Genomic DNA, 20640 nt, shown 5'->3' with positions numbered 1-20640 from the left:
AGCAACATCCATGCGTCCCTTAGTTTGAGTTTGGCAAAGGTAAACGGGCAGTGAGAAATATTAAAGATTGGCAGATTTGGACTGATTCAAAAAGCTTGTGAGCCACGGCCGTAAACTGTACCCAGACAGGTGGAGAGCCCATCTAGCTCCCAAGCACTGACATCGTGTTCCCAGCAGCACGCTATGAATCAGCATATTAAATGTCAGTATGCTTTGTGGGGATCTTCGCAACTTACTTCTGCTTGCGCAGCAGAATCCTTTTCCATGGTAAGGCACACTCCCAAAATAACACAAAGAACACCTGGTGGGGGTTGCTGGCAATACCCAGGTTCATTTTTTCATCAAGCAAGTGGGTTAATTTCTGGCAAATATAGCCAGCTTATCACAGCAGAATGGTACCAAGCTGTCTACACATGCTCTTTATCCAATTCAAAATCCACCTCCAAAATGTCATTTTCCATCCCTGTGTAACTGGATCTGATAGAGCGCCAACTGGCAATATTAATAGTATGTGTGAGAATTAACATACACTAATGCACATGTTTCACAAATGTTAATTCTCGGTCAGAATAAATCGAGACTGAAGTACAGTGAGTAACTTCTGGAGCCTAGAAACGATGTGTGAAGGTGTCCACATTAGCATTTATATTTATTGCCAAAGAACGAGAGACTGGTCTAGGAAAGGTCACTCGCTGTAAGAGGCTTCTGAGTCTTCCACCCAGGATTTTTAGAATAGGACAGAGTCAGATATTCTGGTGATAGTCTGTAGCTCGTCTGAGAAAGTTGAGTCTTCCCCTAGTTATTGAATGCAACACAGTAGTTTCTTGTAACACAGTGACTTTTGTGTAATCACAAATGATAAATGAAAAAGCAAACATTTTCCCCTTGCTTTTACTTTTAATGCTTCTTTTAATGCAATCTTTTAATGCCTTTCATTGCACAATGCAATTGCACAAGATTTCACTTTAAAAAAATTCTTATGAAAATATGGCTCATTTGCTCTCTTCCTAGAGGTCAGACAGTTCAGTCTTGCAGTACTGCAGTGTGTTCTTTGGTTCAGCTGTAAGGCACTTCTTCCTGTCTGCACAGTGACTGCAGCAAGCTTGCTTTACTTAGCTGAATGCTTCTTGACTATCTCAAGGTACTCCTTCACATCGTCAGGAGATCCCAAGACAACAGGCACTCTTTGGTGGATATCCTCAGGCACTATATCTAGTATTGCTTGATGCCCGGTTGTTGCTATTCCCCCAGCCTTCTCAATAACAAAAGCCATAGGATTGCATTCATAGAGCAGTCTCAGCTAGAAGACAAAAAATCAAAATGGCAATGGTCAGCCCAGGCAATGCTGAGAATCATGAAATAGTTGGCGTTTGATTTAAAACCAATCAAGACGCCAAGTACTCCATATTTCATGTAAAGTTTGATTCAAGAATGAAATTGTGTGGGTTTTTCTTTTAAACGAAACACAGTTAATACTGGATTTGCCCAATTTGAGTCCTTTCTCCATAGCTCATGTTTGCATTGTGCTCTTTACACAGAAATAAAGCTCGTATGTAAGACACAACCTTTAACAAGGCAGCAGACCACATAGGCCTGTGCAAAAAGAAAGAAGAACACTGGCCCTGAGTGTGCCATTAGGTTTCTCTAATGAATAACTGCATCTTATCTGCAACCTGAAGCAATAATTTACGGACAATTACAAAACAGATGAAAGGTCTTTGCTGAATAAACAGTCCCCTCGTCAGCCTGTAAGTGTGCGACCTTCCCCGAGTGACTGTCGTCCTGGCAGAGGCAGCCAGGCATAGCTCCTCCAGATGAGGCAGTGTTACCAAGTACGAGATGCAAGTGGTTTTCTCTTTGGCAGAGCTTCTTGTAAGGGGCACACTACATTTAGGTTTCTTACATACTAGCTTGTAATAGGTATCTTAGGGTAATGTGGTGTGTTTACTTTGCTTTGTAACGTTTCACTCAGTTGGGACCAGCATGGTTTGGGCTGAGATGGTACAGAGAAGACTGTTTGAACAGCACATCCCACGGTACATTCCATAATCTGAATATGTTTGGGGATAAAGAGAAGGCAGTACAGTTGAAAAAGGTTAGCAGCAGCCCTAAGATAGGTGTCTGACAACAGGTTGCTGTCACTTGTGACAGTGTGCAAGGGGTGGCCATACCCACACACCAGACATGCAAGCTACCGAGTTATAAAAAACATGTTCTGCAATCAACATACTGTGATAGTGAAATATCTAGATAATGTAACATTTTCTATAATTGGGCTTATTCAGGTTTACCTTTCCTTTGGGACTTTTGGAGTTAGCAGGATACAGAAAGATTCCTCCATACACCAGCGTGCGATGCACATCAGCCACCATAGATCCTATGTACCTCCCACCATATGGTGAACTGCCGTCCTATAGAAAGATATTTAAATAAATGTAACTTTCGAGCACATCAGGGTAATCTCCTGTGGTCCTAACATTGTGATTCATTAATAATATTCAAAGTACTTTTGGAGAAAATTTCCGTTTCCTCCTCATTTTCTAATTGGGAAAATCCAAGCAAAAGGACTGACAGAAGATTTCAGGATAGATGAGTGATAGTGCCAACAACAGAAAATGCATCCCAGCTCTCCATCAGTGCTCTAACCCTCGGAAAATATTGCTTTTCTAGTAGCAAAAAGATCAAATGCTACGAATTGATGCTGGGTTTTTTTCTTTTATAGGAAAAAAAATAACAAGGAGCAAAAGAAGTGACCTCTCCTACTTCTACCCATTTTTGCCAGCTTCTACAGCTTTTTTGGTATGAAAAAATTAATAGTTGACTACTAACATTATTTCCTTATTATACTCCAGAGAGTACTTTTTAATATCTAAATAAACAACACATTAAGCCTGGCATGATTCCAGATGAAAACACCTGTCTGTGTTCAAAGCAAGATCAGGAAGTCAAGAAGGGACATGAACACTTAACAACAGTGAATGTTTACACTTCATTGTCAATGTAATAACTCCAGTGATGACAAGCGTAAGACATGAGAACGGACGTGATTTTTACGGGCACTCCTGAGAGCTTCAGGCCTCCTGACACCAGGAAACTGCACGACCGCAAAGCAGACCCTGAAACTATGCTAGCTTTCCAAGTGAGAGGTCCCCCTCAGGACCCAGCTTGTGTGACCACTGAGCGATGACCCACCGCCATCCCCACTCAGCTCTCTGCCTGCTCGGATGTTGCAGTGAGGAAGCAGCAACCTAACACACATCCCAATCAAATTTCTTTATCACCAGATGAGACCTCCTCTCTACTTGACTACCAAACACCCAGTTTTGCCTCCAGCATCATTACTCAGGTCCCCAGCCAGGAAGGAAGATTAAAAAAAAAAAAAAAAAAAAAAAAAGAAAGGAAAAAAAATATGAAAGAGGTGCAATGCAATACTGAAGGATAGTGAAATATCTGGTCACATCAACTGCTGCTCTAATTATCAGTCCTACATGAAGATACATTTTAAATAGACAAGAAAGGAAAACCAGCTCTGAACAGGGCATGAGACAGTGATTGATTGTAAAGTTGGAAATGATGAGTGTTGCTTGTCATCAGAAAGTTTCTCTGAAACAGGATCCTTTACCTCAGGGAATTTCTTCTTTTTGAGATACTCTGTGACTGCAGGATCGAAGTATTTAGCATAGCCTTCATTGAGACTGTAGATATTTCCCTTCTTTTTGATTTTCACATCCCTATCCACCAAAATGAATTCTCCAATTGCCTAACAATAAGAAAGAAAAACAATTTGTTAACATTAATTGCTTATTTATTTACAAACCAAGGCAAAAGCGAATCATACACAGAATTTAAGAAAAATTTACCACAGCTGCCACTTTCTTTAATAATTCAGTACCTACAAAAAAGTGGGACTTGCAGTCTAGATGCTAAGTGTTTTGTTTATCCATAAAACACAGACAAAGCATGAATCCTGGGGTCATGCAAGTTTCTTCATACTACCATTCGCAGCTCTCTATCACTTTTCTATGCCAAAAAATGCTGTTGCCTGTAAATTTATTTAGCTCTCCACGCTTTTGCTGGACTTACTTACAATAAAAGTACAGCTCTGAGGAGTTTGGAAACTGAGAGCGCCAGTTGAAGCAATGCATAAACATCTTCAAATAGCTGCAGATATTAACAAATTCCAGTTTGTCTTAGCTTGGGCTAACTGGAAGCCTGGAGTCAAGAGAGCCAATCTCTGTAACCAAGGGCTGGTCTGTTTAGTTTTCACTAAAGTAAATTTTGAAGTTAGTGCTAAAAATAAACAAAATAACATGCACACATGCTCGAAGTTAAATCTGCTGTCTGAATATAGACAAAAATACATGCAGCTACTTAAGCTGTTACTTAACAGGGAGCACCAAGTTACATTGCCTGCTGCTTGACCACTGCAGGTTCTGAAAATTTAATACTGGCAGGTGGCACAGCTTGACTAACTGATTACAAAAAAAGGGTCACTATAGCAAACTACTTTCTGCTATGATCAAGATGACTTTTATTTTAAAATTCATATGGTCAACGCATGCTAGAACGTCAAATGCACCCACACACGTCACTTACTCTTTTACACACCATGGTGGGATCTGAAAACACAGAAGAAGGTTAAATATTTCTGCTTCTCTGGTTTACTAAGGTCCTAGCATTAAGGAAAAGACAAACAAGTCATAAAGGGCATTCTGCATTGCAGAAAACAGCTCATTTTAAATATCACATGATTTGGCACATGCTGTATATTTGCTTCACTGACTCAGCTGTCTTCCCGTTGTTGAATCACACATAGCACTGCTGCAGGAGGCAGACAGAATGCAAAAAATCTCTTGACATTATTGCTGATAGGTTATTAAGCATACTTCATTTCTCCACGTCAGCTTGAAAATTGCTCCTTTGCTTGTTTTTTTGGGGGACAAACAGTTCTTATAGACAGTATCTTGTTATCCCTAATAAAGAAACAATGGAACAGAAGCCATTCTCACCGGATCCAGCATGAAACAGTTGACGCCTCCAGCAGAAGTGGCCAGCACCAGCATTGTGGCACTACCATAGAGAGCATAACCAGCTGCCACAAGATTACGCCCAGGCTGTAAAGCATCTTTCCCAGAAGGTTCATCAGGCGACATCTAGAATAAGAAGGAGCAGAGTCAGCTTTACTTCATTTGGTACATAACTGGACTCTCTGGGATAGGGACGGTCTTCTACTCCATATCCATGCATGAGGTGGCACAAATGCTGCCATGATCCATAACTGACATTCCTACTGGATGCGCTAATACAAATTATATGAGGGAGACAAACACATTGATCTAGAAATGCTCTTGGATAAGCCTCGTTGGAATGCAGGAAGCAGGAAAGGATTAAGGAGATAATATAGAGCTGTGTACCTCCTTGTAGGCGATGATGAACACAGCCTGGAGGAAAACTCCAAGGCACAGTTGAAAAGTAAGCAATGAAACATGACTCATGGAGTTCACAGCTGATCAAAAGTACTTGGGATTTTTTTGTTTTCTTTCGCTTCATACAAAAAGGCAGTTGAAAATAGTTACTTTGGGATGTATGACAGCAAACAGAAGATGATTAAAATGGACAGTTGGGTGTGTTTTATCTGACTTACTTTTTCCCCCATCTTGTGACACATAAGTCCGGTATTTCAAGCTCCGTCAGACAAGGCTTTTGCCTTTCAGAGTGCATTAGACACTTCAAATGCACATGCCATGTTTCAGCTCTGGTTTGTGTTTGAAGTCTGTCCTCAGGCTAACAGGACTATTAGTACAGGGAACAAGAAAACCTGAAAGCACATTCCCCAAGTAGATGACAACCACATGGTATTTTGTCTCAACACAAATATTCATGAAATCCAAGACCTGATTTGTTTCTAAGAGACAATTCCTTTAGCTGGCTCGTTAAATATCAGCCAGGCTTCCATGTACCTATACGTACCTCATCTTCTAAGAGAGTAATGCAAATCGCTCACAAATGTTTTATACAAGTGTCTGTGAAACAGCAGATTTAACTTAAAGCTGGTCCTGAAAGTGTCTTTCACGAACAAGTTTAGTTAGACTTTATTAAGTCTTCACATGCAATTATATTGCATCAAAAGGTGCACAATAATAGTTTTTCCTATCCTACATGAAAGCATTTTACCTTTCTATAGATGGCAAAGATGGTCCCAATGGAAACAAGACAGTCAATGTTCGATGAGCCATCTAGAGGGTCTACACAGACTATGTATTTACCCTAGAAAATACAAAAGCGAGAACAACTAGATTAGTGACACTATTTACCCACTTCCCCCAAATAAAAATACTTCAGCAGGTAAATTTTCTCAGAGACTTTCAAAGCAATATAAACTAAAAGGCTGTTATAAATTATGAAGGAATTTAATTCAAATGTTAGAAATTATTTGGCCCAGATTTCATTCTTGATTACAACTGTGTGATTTGTGCCACAGCAGAAGCTAGGAAATCTTTAAATTAAGTACCAGATGATGAGACAGGAAAGGTGAAGTTTTCCTACAAAAATTTTAAAATTAAAAAAAAAAGAGAATGCTTTTTAATGATTAGTTTAGCCTGATCTGTTTAATTAATGCCAATTCAGTTTGATCGACATCCTGTAATATCTACCATTTAGGCAACACTTTCTCGTCTCTAACAAAACGGCTTTCTGAATTATAAGGAAAAAGGCAAACGAAGATCAGCCTTTTTCATGTAGAGCTACAATTAGAGAGATTAAAAAGGCCTGTAACACTTGATATTCATAAACTATACATTTCACTTTACTGCATGTTCCACTTTAAACTCCTTAATGAAACTCTGTGCTCTGAATGGGCAGATGCTCAGAAATTACCTTAGCCAGTCTGTGGTCTTATCCTTGGTTTTGGGTTTTTTTGCCAACTGTACCTTTTAAATAGCTTGTTTCTCCCTTGTTTTATCCACAGTCATTTTAATAATCATGTATAACAACAGTGTTTATCCACTATTTGCTTGATTTTACCCTGCATGCCAAAAACTTAAAAGTCCAGCAATGCTCTACTCTGCAGGTAGGAATTCTGGGTAGGAATTCTGATAAAAACACCATATTAGCTCACATTTAGTTTAGAAAATCATTAACACTGAAGCTACCTCAGTGATCTTTGAGGATCTAAAATCATATTTGTTCAGATCTAAGTTTCTTTGCTCCTCCAATACCTATAAAATCAATACTGAAGATTTCTCAACTGGGAGAGAAAGAGAGAACTGCTTTGACAAAGCAAACGTTATTATACTTTCTGAATTAGGTTTTAGTTGTTTGTTTTCACTAAATTTTTACTCAGATTTTTACCTGATGACACCAAAATCTTAGCTAGAAAAAAGGAACTATCACTCAACAAGTGCATGCAGACTTGTGAATATAAATAATAATAAATAATAAATAAGTAAAAATTATTTTTGCTTCATTGTTGCTAAGTCTTTCATGGGCTTCAAGGAGAATTTGCCTGATTAAAGAACTTGAGATTTGACCTGCACAGAACAGCTCCTCAGTGTCCTACTGACAAAGCCACTTTACAGAAGGGCTCGATTGACTCAGAGCATAGTTCCAGAGATCAGATGGGATTAAGTTTCCTCCACAATTAGGAAAAGGTGGGGAAAAAAAGAAGGTGGGGAGGAGCAACAGAGAAAAAAAAAATAAAAACAACGAACATCAGTCTTGAGAGCAGAAATAACAGAAAGGACAAATGTTGACTGACACTCTCTCCACCTGCACTCCCCTCTTCCCCCCCCCCCCTTAATTTGCCAATATAGGAAAGTACATATTTTCTGAAATTTTTATCTCAGGTTCAGTTTCTCAGATCTGAAGCAATACACCTGTAAAGGCTGATTTGAAATCAAACAGGGAGAACCTTTAAAGCTACTAACCCTTTTTTCAGTTTCCACTATTACAGCATCTTTGTTTTCTTCTGAGACGATAACACATGTACTGAAGGATGACTTGAGCATGTTAATCACCAGGTCATTGGAGAGGATGTCCAGCTTCTTTACTTGATCTCCTGTCACATTGGTAGACCCAGCAATTCCATAGCTAGAGCAACGGCAAGAGAGAGCATTTCATGAGAACAGGGCACTACGTCTTCCAAAGTGCCCTGACAACCTTATATTTGTCAAACGTCTTGCAAAACAAACGGCACTTTTGGATGATATCTCAGTTCTCTAAGCCTGTTTTTTATTTACTGTCCAGTGGATTCTTGCTGAGACCTGCTAACATTAGCTGTGGTGGCAAATCTAGAAGACACGGTGCGTGAGGAACACAAAACAAGGAATAACCTTTCAGTATTCCCTACACTACAGGCAAACACAGCCAGAGGAGGCTCTGAAGGCTGAATTACAATAGTTGTGTTATTTAATGAGCTCTTAACTTCAAGACCTAAATACTGCCCCTGAATCCAAGGCTCTGATTATACAGCTGCATACCCTAAAAGCTAAGACTTCATTACAAAACTTACAACAATTAATCTGGTAACACTAGTTATGCTATAACTTCCTATCTGACTTGCTCCTGATTAGCAATATGTTGTAGAAATTGCAGTAGAAACACTTTGCTCACAGATAAATCAACATTTTTATGTTCAATGTTTTCAGTTTTGATTTCAAGCAGTAAACATTTCCTTGGTAATAAAACTGAGAAATACAAACACGAAACACAAATAAAACCCTGCCAGCTAGTCAGAATCAAACCATCTGGCATCAGGAAGTACCAGGAGACCCTGTGATAGGTGATTTCGAAAGCATACAAAACAGAGAGAGGGGAAGTTCAGCTCTTAGAAGAGGAAAACAATAGCCAGCTCTGCACACATTCAGATGACTCTTACCTACTTCAGCTACGATTCATTGATTAGGCTGAATACTGGTATTTCAGGTTTTCGTAATAACGCTGAACACACTACTTCGAATGTACTGCGTTTCTTCAGTTTAATGCACGAGAAAAAGACCTAGCATAATTCTCTGTCTTTCTCTCTCTGCTACAGTGGCTTGAACGTTTTTCTGCCAGTGTGGAAGTGCTTTTAGAAAACAATGTACTTTGAAACCACGCTAGCGAGCAGAGGCACAAGTCCTCATCCTCAGAGCAAAAACTCCGCACCGCCACCAGCTGCAGCTCTCACACCTCGGCTCTTGGGGAGTCCTGGGAGGGGACGGCAGGGTGCCCTGCACGGAGCCTGCAGCTGGGAAGGGACCGTGGCTTCCCCAGCTGTTCTGCTGGCTAGCACTGAGCATACAGCTGAGCCTGGGGACGACCCAAAGAAATGGGCCCCGATGATCCCTGCTTGTTCACATTCCCTGATAGCCAAGGAAAATCCCACCACTGGTTATAAAGCGCAGTCCCACAGCGGGAGATGTACTGCTCAAGGAGGCTCACGAGTCCAAAGCTGGTTACCCCACCACTGGTGGAGAGTCAAATCTGCTGTAGGGGATCATAAGGCAAGGCTGTCAGCACAGGTATCGAACCTGGGGGCAGCTGTGTACAGACACACACATGCAGGACACATAAGGAATGGGACATTAGATATCAGGCCACAGATAGGAAACACTGTTCTTTACTGATAGACACAGGAGGCACATGAAAGGGCTAGGACATAGTGATTAAAAAACTATCACATTTGTATAAAGTCTGAAGCCAAGACAGGGCAAAACAGTTCAAATATACATAAAGTGGAGGATTTTTCTTCTCTCTTGCAGTTGCTTCCATTTTATTAACTTTAGTCACCAATTTTTTCAGCTCTCTGAGACATTTTGTAATAAATGTTACTCTCTATTGCCAGAAGCCTTTTGCTTATTATATTTTCCACTACATGGTTTGTAGACACAAATTCATTTTCTCTCTACTACATTTTCCATTAAGTAATGAAGCTGCCCATGTCTAAAGCCCTGATCAGCATACAATTTGGCTTATCAACAATACGTAAAATACTTACGGGGATTAGTTACGTACAAGCAGTTTCAGTTTCTAACATTTCAAGAGCTCTAATTTCCTTCTGATGCATCTCCAGAGCAACTCGCCTCTGACTGGCTGACTACAGACACTACTGCTCCTAACCAATGCTCTTTCTAAAAGCCTTAGACATCCAAAGCTTCATAGAGGAACTCAGGTTGCTATGATGCAATATGAAAGAACCCTGCTGAATTTGATTAAATGCCTCATAGCATAAAATGGTGCTTTGATATTAAGCTACTGGCTATAATGAGCAATAATTCAGCCGTATTTTGACAGGCTTTGTCTTTCAGTCCGTGCGTTTGGTCTTCAGGTTCAAAGCACCCAAACCTGCCGAGGGTTTGCATGAAGCTCCATCAGCTGCAGACATCTGTCAAAGACTGCATGCTTTATATTATTAAAAAGTCAGAGGATCCGTTTCACTTGAGGAAACCAAGAGTCCAAGATGCTAAAGGAGTTATTTACAGCTCTGTGCAAGGGGGATACGACACTACGCACACGCCTTTCGGGTGACACCCCCCATCCCCACCACCCCGGAGGCGGCAGGATCCCCTGGACCGGTGGGGATGCGGGGAGGTGCGGGATGCTACCGGGACTTACAGGTTGGCGATGCCCGCTTTACGGACGGCGGTGGAGATGGCTTTGATGGCCGTGCAGAGGGAATTGAGGAGCTGCGTGAACTCCCCTGTGCCTTTCGCCCGCCTGCCTTCTTCCATCACGAAGCGGGTCATGGTGATGACATTGGTATCGAAGGCGGAGCGGTCCGTCATGGTGGCGGCGCCGGGGAAGTGGAGCCGCTGCCGCCGCCGCGGCCACTAGCCCTGGAGGGGCGTGGCAGGGGCGTGGCAGGGGCGTGGCAGGGGCGTGGCAGGGGGGCGGGGGGAGGTGGCGAGAGCCCGGGGCGGGGGGTTCCCCCCCCCCCCGGGCTCTCCCCGCCTCCCCCCGCCCCGCCGTCCCCGCATCGCTCCATTCCGGAGGAAGGCGGGGATGGAGATGAGGATGAGGAGAAAGGCCCCACCCCACCTTCCCCCCGACCCCCCTAAAAAACCTCGCAATCACCCTTTTTTTTTTCACCCATCACTCATTCCCATGCATTGCGGGGCGGGGACCCCATACTTGAGGTACCCGGTATGCGACTGGCACAGAAAGTGAATCGCGACATGGGTCGTGGTAGCTCTTAATGTTCGCGGTGCTCACACTGCAATGCTCACGCTCCTTAAAGCCTGCCTGAAAATTCAGAAGTCCGCTTCGTTTCACCGCTTGATTGCAAAACACCGAGACCGGCATGTGGGTTATGGTGAACTGCACACAAGCCACAGAGCGAGGTTAGTATCTACCACTTCGCAGCAGCGCTCTTATCCTGACCCGGCGGCACAGGAAAAACACACATTTGGTAACCAATTCTATCAAGGATTAACTTCTGTTTAAAGAGATCATGCTAGCCCCATGTGCACCGATGTATCTAACACCATAAAATGGCACAAAAGCGGCAGGGAAACTGACACTGGCAACTGGACCCAATGGGATTTTTATAGCAAACTCTCCAAACCTGTTCAATAGAAAGATGTAGCTCAAGTCCGACCCCAAAAGCTAGAAATTAATGCACCTCATACAAATACTGCTGCAAAATGCACCTAGGAATGTAGACCCTCCTGAATCAATGTAGACCCTCCTGAATCTCACTGCTTTTGGCTCCAGCCTTCCTGGCTGTACAGCAAAATCAAGCAATATGTTTTGCTGCTAACCTTTGATCAGAAAAATCCAGGCACTAGTAAGTGAAACCAAGTTCACCCAACACCTGACCCTAGATACACCCTTTCACACAATAATTTGACAAATAAAAATCTGGATATGGATGATCTACTCTATACAGTGTTGATTTGTTGTACTACCCATCGATTTATGTTTGCATTATCTAGGGAGACAAATCCAAGAAATTTTGATTACTTTTCAGTAGAGTACATCCATGAGTTGGATAAGCAGTCTCAAATCCTAAAATTGAAACTGCATATTGAAATCATTCCAGGTGGTGTCAAATGCAGGGCAAACATATTTTTAAAAGTGCACCTCTTTGCATATAGATGTTCTTTCTTCATGCAAAGCACATCATTGCATATCTACACATTACATACTTCAAAGGTATGTGTAAATGTCTTCTCCTGCAAGCGCACACAACTTTGGCCTAATTTAGCTGTGCCTAGAATTATAGACAATCCTGAAGATACTAGATATAAGTAGCTGTAATGCTTTCCTGAATTAGATATTTCAGTCTTTGGCAAGTGGTTACCAGCCCAGCATCATAAAAATGTTCTTGGAGCAGCCGGTGGATTTTGGAAAATTTACAAAACATTGAAGTTAGCTCTTTCTTTAAGGGTAAACAATGCTTTACAACCACTCATAGCAGCTACTTCAGTCATTAACAGCAAAAAGATCCCATAAAATTTTGGATGACTGCACTTAAGCTGGGTAGAAGCAAGCAGACTAGAACAGCCTGGGAATATATGAGTTATGGTAACAAACCCCAGAGTTGCTGATTTGGGACAATTTACCTTAATTGTGAAGACCCTAACAAATATATCAGCAGCCTGCAGGAAGAGCAGTACTTCAGTGTAAAACAGCCAAGATCACTTCAAAATTGTTGCACCCTGGGGTTTTGGTATCCATGCCTGAGGAGAACTAACCTCTTTTGCTTTACTCACAGGGCTATGCATACTCTCCTCAAGTTCTGAGCTGAAACCCCTGCCCCTTTGGAGTTGGTGAGGTGAGTGGGACAAGAGTTCTACTCCTCCATTCCTACCGTGGAAGCCAGGTAGAAACAAACAAGCTGTGAACTGAAATAGCGGTCATTTGAAAGGACGCTGGTTTCACACTGGTCCCTCCAGATCTGCATTTTCCACTGTGGGGAAGAAGCTTAATTATTTTTAGCAGATATAGCATGTTCATAATTTTCTGCAGTCAAGGCAACTCAGTATACGATAGATTAACCCATTTCCACACCCTTGGCCTTAGAACATGTACACATATTGGCCATTTCTGTGATTTCACTGCAGTGTAGAAAGTTGACTTGACATTAAATAATGAAGATCTAACGGCTGAGGGTAGACAAGTTGTGAGAACGTAAAGCTTAGTGCCATAAATTGTGTGATACTTACCCAACTTTTTGGGCAGAATCTGCAGCCTGCAATGAGTTCCCTGCTGGGACAACTGGCTATCTAGCCAAGCTAAGTTTGTCTGTATGAGCCAGAGACTGCAGTATAGGTATATTCTGAGATTATTCTGATCAATTCTCAAACATCCATTTGTTAAGAGAAAAGGTCACTAGCTTACCCAGTGTTATACTATGGGCTTAATTTTTTTCCTCTTTGTCAGTATTTTCACATATCTTAGGACAATAAAGAAAGATGTGAGAAACAAAATGAAAAAGGAGATAATACAAGTATCAAAAGACATTTGGAATACAGATGAAGAATTTTAACCTCCTAAAACACATATGCAGCCCTATAGCAACCATGCTGCGTGGTAACTATAAAATCAGTGTAAGATTTAAAGTAGGTTCTACATGTTGTGAACCTTTCCCTTTAGAAATCAGTAGTTAAACATTCATTGAAAACGAATTTGAGGCATTTGATAAGAAAGGTCAGTTCTGGTTGTTTAAACATTGCTGAAACAGCTCGCTTCTATATAGAAGAAAACACAGTCTTGTTTGCGAACAGATGACGTTCAACCAGACACGGTTCACAGATGTTTTAGAACAGTAAGCATCCAAACCCACATAACTTCTTTGAAACAAACGTTTCTCCCAGCACATAAAATCCCAAATGTGCAAGTATTTTGAAAATAGACCCATGCTGATGAGAAATCCCTAGGTATTTTATTATGAAGGTTGCCTCTTGTACGTTCAAATGACAGTAAAAAAAACAAAGGGAGTGAAACCCCTTCACAAAGGCCTTTTTTTTCCTGAAGTAAGAGTGTCCATGTGGCAAAGGCAGCTTTAGATCCCACTTTTGCTGAGAAAAAATTCTTCTTTGTGCAAAACTCTCACAGCTGCAGTTCTGTGCTGGCTGGGTGGACGGAGGGTAAGATCCAGCGAGTCACACTGAGATCACTCGCAAGGCACTCACTCCACCAGTGCAGGTGCTCTCTATTTGCTATGCCATGATATTTAGGGCTGGAGCAATGTGAAGGGAATGACTGAGGCTAGTCCTGGCTGCTGCAGGAGATGGATCAGGAGGAACTACAGTAACATGTGCAGAGCGCCATGTGGGAAATTACCAGTCTGATTTCTAGCTAGACAACCAACCTTTTGTCTTCTTTGCTTCAGAAAGTGCTTCATTTCTCCTACATTAATTTTCTATGCTGGGACAGCATCCCAGAATATTTACGACTGTGATAGTAAATTACTTCACATCTGGGGACACAGGTGAAAGATACCAGAAGGCATGAACTTATGTTTAAACTTATGTAATTATAATTTGGCTAAAAAATAATTTCTCAGTATAGTAGCTGTAAAATGTGATTCGTTTGATATTATGCATTAAGTTACTCTGACAATTTCTACGGATTTCCCTATGATTAATAAGCAGAATTGAACTATAAGGTTCATATTAATTAAAATCCATTGCGAAGGGATTTTCCTGTACCATGCTTGCCTGCTGCCCTCTTGTGGGAATAAGAACATTGTCAGCATTTTAGTGTGAGACTGGCTCTTGTGAGAGTACCTTTGCAGTTTTCTGCAGGGTGAGAAAGCACTTAAGGTGCAGATGATAGATCCTGGAATGGAAATACAAATATTGAACTGTAATTTTTAAATTTCTGTATTTGCTACTTATCCACAAGATTCTACCAGGTAAGCACAGAAAAGAATATGCTACCTGAATATTACATTTGCTGCCACTTCTCATCTTGTAAAAGGTATGAACTAGAAGTCTTTTAAGTAATCATTCCAAGTCTTTGTCAATAAAATTTAAAAAAACCCAAACAAACGCTAAAACCATGTAGAGATTTCAGTGCACTCAATACTAAGCTAAGAAGGTAATCAAAGTGCAGTTATAATTTTTAACAGTTCACTTTGCAGAAATAAATATATTATATAAATATGTAAATATATAATATAAATAAAGTTTGTCAACACTGAGTGACATAATGTCATAATTACATGATACAACTTGTCAGTGTGGCAACCAAATGGAAAAAAGATTGCTTTTTCAGATTTAAACTGGGAGCCTGCAAAATTCAAGGCTGCCGGAGGAAGAACACTTGGTATAAAAGGTCAAACTCTGTTCTCAGACCCTGATCCTAGGTTAGATTGCTGGGACAGATCTCCCATTAACATCCTTGCAGATTTAGTTGCTGGCTCAAATACCTAGTTGTATTTCTAAGTATTTCTAAGTACAATCTGTTCAGGTTTGTCAGATCCTGTTATTTGTGATGAGCTACATGGACAGTGGCACAGAGGTTCAGCTGTGAAGGTCTAACTTAGGCATTTTTTCAGCTCTGGTAATTTTAACTTTACATGATTCAATTCAGAATTCCTAGATAATGTGTTTTTCTAGTTTAAAGCTCTCTCAATGAGGCCTGCTAACTCCTGAGCCAGAATCTTTTTCCCCCTTTGCGACAGGTGAACCCCATCTGTCTCCAGCAGGCCTGGTGCCATGTAAACTGCCCCATGATTGAAAAACCCAAAATTCCACATCTGGCACCAGCCTCTGAGCCACGTGTTAAGGAGATGAGGCTGCACCTTGAGTTCTGTGTTCAGTTTTGAGCCCCTCTCTACAAGAACGACATTGAGGTGCTGGAGCGTGTCCAAAGAAGGGCAATGAAGTTGGTGAAGGGTCTAGAGCACAGGTCTTATGAAGAGCGGCTGAGGGAACTGGGGTTGTTTAGTCTGGAGAAGAGGAGGCTGAGGGGAGACCTTATTGCTCTCTACAACTCCCTGGAAGGAGGTTGTAGTGAGGTGGGGGTTGGTCTCTTCTCCCTAGTAACGAGTGATAGGACGAGAGGAAACAGCCTCAAGATGCGCCAGGGGTGGTTTAGATTAGACATTAGGAGAAATTTCTTCCCCAAAAGGGTAGTCAGGCGTTGGAACAGGCTGCCCAGGGAAGTGGTTGAGTCTCCATCCCTGGAGGTATTTAAAGGACGGGTAGACGTGGTGCTCGAGGACATGGTTTAGTGGTGGACTTGGCAGTGCTAGGTTAATGGTTGGACTCGATGATCTTAAGGGTCTTTTCCAACCTTAACGATTCTATGATTCTATGATTTTCAGCACAATTAAAAGTGTTTTCTTCCGTAAAGGTACAGAAGAAAAAGTGGCTCGCTTTTCCAACTTTATTGGCAGTGTGAGGAAGGTTTGACCTGAAACTCTTCTGTTAGCGAGATCCATACTATAAAGCATGATGCAGAAATGCAGCGCAATATCCACAAGATTCTCCTTTTGTGTAAGCCTCTGAAAAATATGGCCAACAAATGAGTCTGAGTGACTGTTTACATAGTTATTCCCTGTTGTTCTTTACCATATGTATTCTGTTCCATGTCAAAACTACAGGCTATAAAACCGTTTAAAATGACTGATAATTATTAGATTTTAAAAATTAATTTTATCCATTGTTTGCATAGTTTGCCACAGCTTCTAAATTCTGGATAAGCATTAGCTAATCAATATAATTGCCTTGTGGTGTATGTAGGCAAGTAAAGAAAGTCAAAGAAAAAACTTTATCCTGGGCCACAGAGGAAATTTGTGCCAGAATGAAACGTTGGCTGATTACTTTGGGAATTCACACAGTTTCAGAAAGAGTGAAAGAAAATGGGAAAAGGAAGCATTTAACTCAGCAATACAAGAATTGCATTTCTACGTATTTCCTTTTGCTCTACTAACTTGATATTTCTTTGGTGATACAATTACAGACAGTACAGAAGCAAGTAGAAAAGGGACATGACAAGCACATACGGGATCAGCTCTGGAGAAGTAGCAAGAAAGTTCAACCCATACAGCTAGGACACCACTGCAAGATGGTATGACTAAAAATGGGAGCGAGAGTTGGGTAGAAAGAAACCTGTACTTTAGATTGCTATAGAGTCCATTTGATTGTGAGAGGATTAAAAAGCAGTAGCTCAAAATCCTTTTCCATTAACTAGTTATTAGATAGCTATAAAATCCTGTTCTAAAGCCAGATTTTATCTTACAACTTTGCATCATTGCTGCAAGTAGGCTCACTTTACTGATGGCAGTAGTAGCAAAAACATTTCCTTTGATAACAAGTGTCACACATGTATAGCCATTTAGTATGGCTTTCTTTGTACAGCCTCTAGCATGCGAGGGATTCTGCAACTGAATCTTGTAGGCAGTATTGCAACACAGCAAAGGCACTGTCATCAGTCTTGCTTGAGATGCATGCTGAGCAACTTTGTCTTGACCTGAATTTCTTTTGTTCTGATCAAACAACCTATTGTAAAATTAACATCTGCATCAGTACACATGTAGGGTTTAAAATGAAAAGGATAATTTTTAAGACTGCTTTAGAATTTAGTTTCATGACTCACGCAGGTATGAATGGGTTGTGCAGGCTAAACCCCAGCCCTCGCTTTGCAAATATGCTAGTACAGCTCCCAGTGCCTGTTCATCACACAACACAAATATCAGCTGATATCAACAGCTGATATCCAAAACACAGTTTGTATCAAGACAGGGAGAAACCAGTGCAGATGGCAATGTCAGAATCAGGCTTTTGATCACTGGGAAATATATTTCAGTTTGCTCAGCCTCCAGTATCCAAGCGTCCTGGCTCCCAGTTGTCTTCAGAACATAGGTAAGAGAGCCGAGGGGCGTATCCAGCCCAGGGTCCACCTCCGGCAGTAGCAGCCAGAGGTTCTGCTTAGGAGAGCGTGTGAGTCTGGCCGTTCCTGCACTCCTTTCCCCTCCTACTCCGTCCATATGTAACTGGACTAGGGATGCTAGAAGGTGCATCACTGTCTGTTGCTTTGGTGTTCACTGTTCAGGTATTTTTCTGATAGACAACCTAATAGGAAGCCATAACCCAAACGCTAGCGCATTGCAAGGTATGGCCCTGCCACCACAGGAGCCTGATAACAAAGGCAGGGGTTGCTGGTTGAACTATTTTCTGTGAGTCTGAGGAAAGTAACATGAACACATGGAGAAGGCAACAAGGATTTCAAGGATCCAGCTGGAGAAGCACTTTTTTAGTGTGATTCCGAGGAAATAGTAAGAGAGATTTTTATAAGCATGCTGGCTGAGAGAGATCTGAACAACAAGCAAAGACACCATCCCACAGTCCCTTTCCTGTTCTTGAAGGAGACAAAATGTTACTCTGTTTTTTATAAGGAAACAGGATAGCAATCAGTGCTTGAAGAAGAGGAAAAAATGCATGGATGCAGCTCAAGCTCAGCAGGAGCTGTAAGGCCCCCCTTGTCTGAGTGTATCAGAGGCATCTTGACTGGCTCCCAGATCCTGTGGCACCCAGTGAGAGCCACCAAGAGAGCCAAGATCTAGCCTCCACATGAGGTGTTGTCTCCAGCTGAGCTGGGAACTCAGCACTGATGCTTACCCAGGATCTCTTCCTTTTTACGGAGGTGGTATCTTCCCGCTCTGAGTACCAGTGTTTCCCTGCTCCTTCTAAGCTCCAGGCTTAGTGAGAGGTGTAAGTTAGGTGCCTTTGTCCCCTGAGACAAGATACTGAAGATCAGGGGAGAGGCAGTGGCTCCCAAGACACTGCCTCATGGTACAGCAGGATCTTGGCACTGCATGTGGCAGCCATCATTGCTGTGACATGCTTATTTTCTAGATGAAAATTGTTGGTCACAACATAACACCATGGCCTTGTAGGTACCACAGAAATACGTGGTTCCCCCCCGATTCTTCTGCCCCTAGAAACAACTTACAAAAATTAGCCAACTGTCCAAGCTAGCATGTGAAGTAATGGTGGGGTGAGGCTTGTAGAGTCCATAGCACTGGATAGAAATTTTGTGGTGGAAGAGGTATTCAAGACTGCTCAGTGGCGCCCATGGGAGATTCAGCGTTGACTGGAACGAGTGAAAAGGGATGCCAGCCCATTACCTTGGAACATAGACATGTCATCATTTTTCCAGTGCACGCTAACTCCACAGGGGATATTTGGCTGTTGCATCATCGACCTCAGCAAAACATATAACTTTTGATGACAGGTTTGCAATGGTTTCTCCAACCCCTTTCTTAAAAGAGTGAGTATGAATGATTAGAAGGAGAGACTAGGAAAGATCAGAAGTGCTGTGGCACTGAAGGAAGTCTTCCACTAGGGCCAGATGCTGCCACGGGGTGAGCAGGGCCAGGGCAGTGCAACTGCAGAGCTGACACTGAAGCATGGGAGAAGCACGCGTGTGCGCACCCGCATGCGCGCACACACACACACACACACTTCTAGTGGGGCTGGCATGATTGGAAGCCTATTAGTTTTTCTGGGTTGATGAGAACCAGACCTGTTGGGGCAGTGACGTGTGATGTCTGCCCGGCCACAGAGCATCTGGAAGATCATGAAAAGTGTATTTCATCACAAGAAAGGTGAAGGAAGCCTGATCTCTGATCTCAGAGGAGAGACAGAAGGTGATGGAGCAAAAAGTGGCTCAGAAGGCCAAAGTCTGAGAAGGTGCTGTCAGATGATGGCAGCTGTCAGCTGGGTCAGTGGGAAATCCGGAAAGGAGTGTAGGTGAAAACAGCTAGCATGAAGAACTACCCTCATGAACACTGAAGGGGAGAAAAGCAGTCCCTTCAGGGTAAAGACAGCTTGACAGAGTAACATATGGATAACAATATCTGTGTTCAGTACTGAGGCAGATGATTGCTGCCTTCACGCACCTGCCAGGAAAAATATCCTTTTAATATGCAGGAAGAATTGAGACTCAACACAGAACACTGTTTGGTCTATTTGTGCCCATGACTATCAGGATAGGGATATAGTACAGCACCATGCCTGCGGATACAAACCAGCATAGAGATTTAGAACTGCTTTCACCATGGCAAGCTGACTTTAGGAACAACCTTTCATGTTAATCCCATCTGCTCCTCTTTACCATGCAGAACACGCAGCTGCTTGAACCATCCTTGTAGACCAGAAGTTAAATGTTTCCCTGCAGAAAGTGGTATTTCATGTCTTTATTTCATACTGTTCAGCACCTGATGATCTCACAAATATGAAGTGCTTGCAGTTAGGGCTGGCCTAAGCTCTAGGGCACACCAAGATGCTCCAAGTCGTAAACCATTGTTTATTCCTGTTTAGAATAGCACTAGCTGAGAAAACTCACTGCAAACTGCAGGTAGGTGACTATTTCCTGGGCACGTTAGAGATGACACTGTTCACTATTTTCACACAGGCTGAGACTAAGGTAAAAAATCAGGGTAGTGGGAGAAAATTTCACACTCACAGCTTCCAACAAGTGGGATAATGATGCTGGTATGGATAATGATACTGGAGCAAGCAGGTAACTTGTATGCATCTGTATCATTTGAGACTATGCTTCACTCACAGACATTTTACTAGTGACAGAAAGAGTAACAGCAATGAAATAATTCAGTATGGTGGAAAAGATATATTCTCTATTTTTTTCTCTTTCTTCTGTAATGCTGCTTGATGTTTATAAACTATGAAGTGTAGTTTCCTTGCC

General features: G+C 41.9%; 1 protein-coding gene across 1 annotated transcript; it reads right to left on the bottom strand.

Annotated features, from left to right (window-relative positions):
• Nucleotides 1–889: 889 nt before the first annotated feature.
• Nucleotides 890–10816, bottom strand: FBP1 (fructose-bisphosphatase 1). Its single transcript, XM_009464059.2, has 7 exons — nucleotides 10594–10816; nucleotides 7926–8088; nucleotides 6175–6267; nucleotides 5010–5153; nucleotides 3623–3760; nucleotides 2292–2411; nucleotides 890–1300 (listed from the first exon to the last, which is right to left on the bottom strand). The coding sequence occupies exons 1-7, from the start codon at nucleotides 10761–10763 to the stop codon at nucleotides 1109–1111; spliced, it is 1020 nt and encodes a 339-aa protein (XP_009462334.2). The 5' UTR covers nucleotides 10764–10816; the 3' UTR covers nucleotides 890–1108.
• Nucleotides 10817–20640: the final 9824 nt, after the last annotated feature.

This window comes from Nipponia nippon, unplaced genomic scaffold, assembly GCF_047370975.1.
Source record: "Nipponia nippon isolate SJK-2023a ecotype South Korea unplaced genomic scaffold, ASM4737097v1 scaffold_8, whole genome shotgun sequence".
Taxonomy (NCBI): domain Eukaryota; kingdom Metazoa; phylum Chordata; class Aves; order Pelecaniformes; family Threskiornithidae; genus Nipponia; species Nipponia nippon.
The sequence above is the reverse complement of the archived record's forward strand: the minus strand, read 5'-3'. Positions and strand labels throughout refer to the sequence as shown.

What these genes read in the sequence shown, in the direction of transcription:
- FBP1 (XM_009464059.2), bottom strand. Translation starts at nt 10,763, where the DNA reads ATGACGGACCGCTCCGCCTTCGATACCAATGTCATCACCATGACCCGC. An exon ending in TCTTTGCCATCTATAGAAAG is followed by an intron (nt 5,154 to 6,174) that starts GTAAAATGCTTT and finishes TTCTTATTCTAG; the next exon opens with ATGTCGCCTGATGAACCTTC. An exon ending in ACTGTTTCATGCTGGATCCG is followed by an intron (nt 3,761 to 5,009) that starts GTGAGAATGGCT and finishes TCTTATTGTTAG; the next exon opens with GCAATTGGAGAATTCATTTT.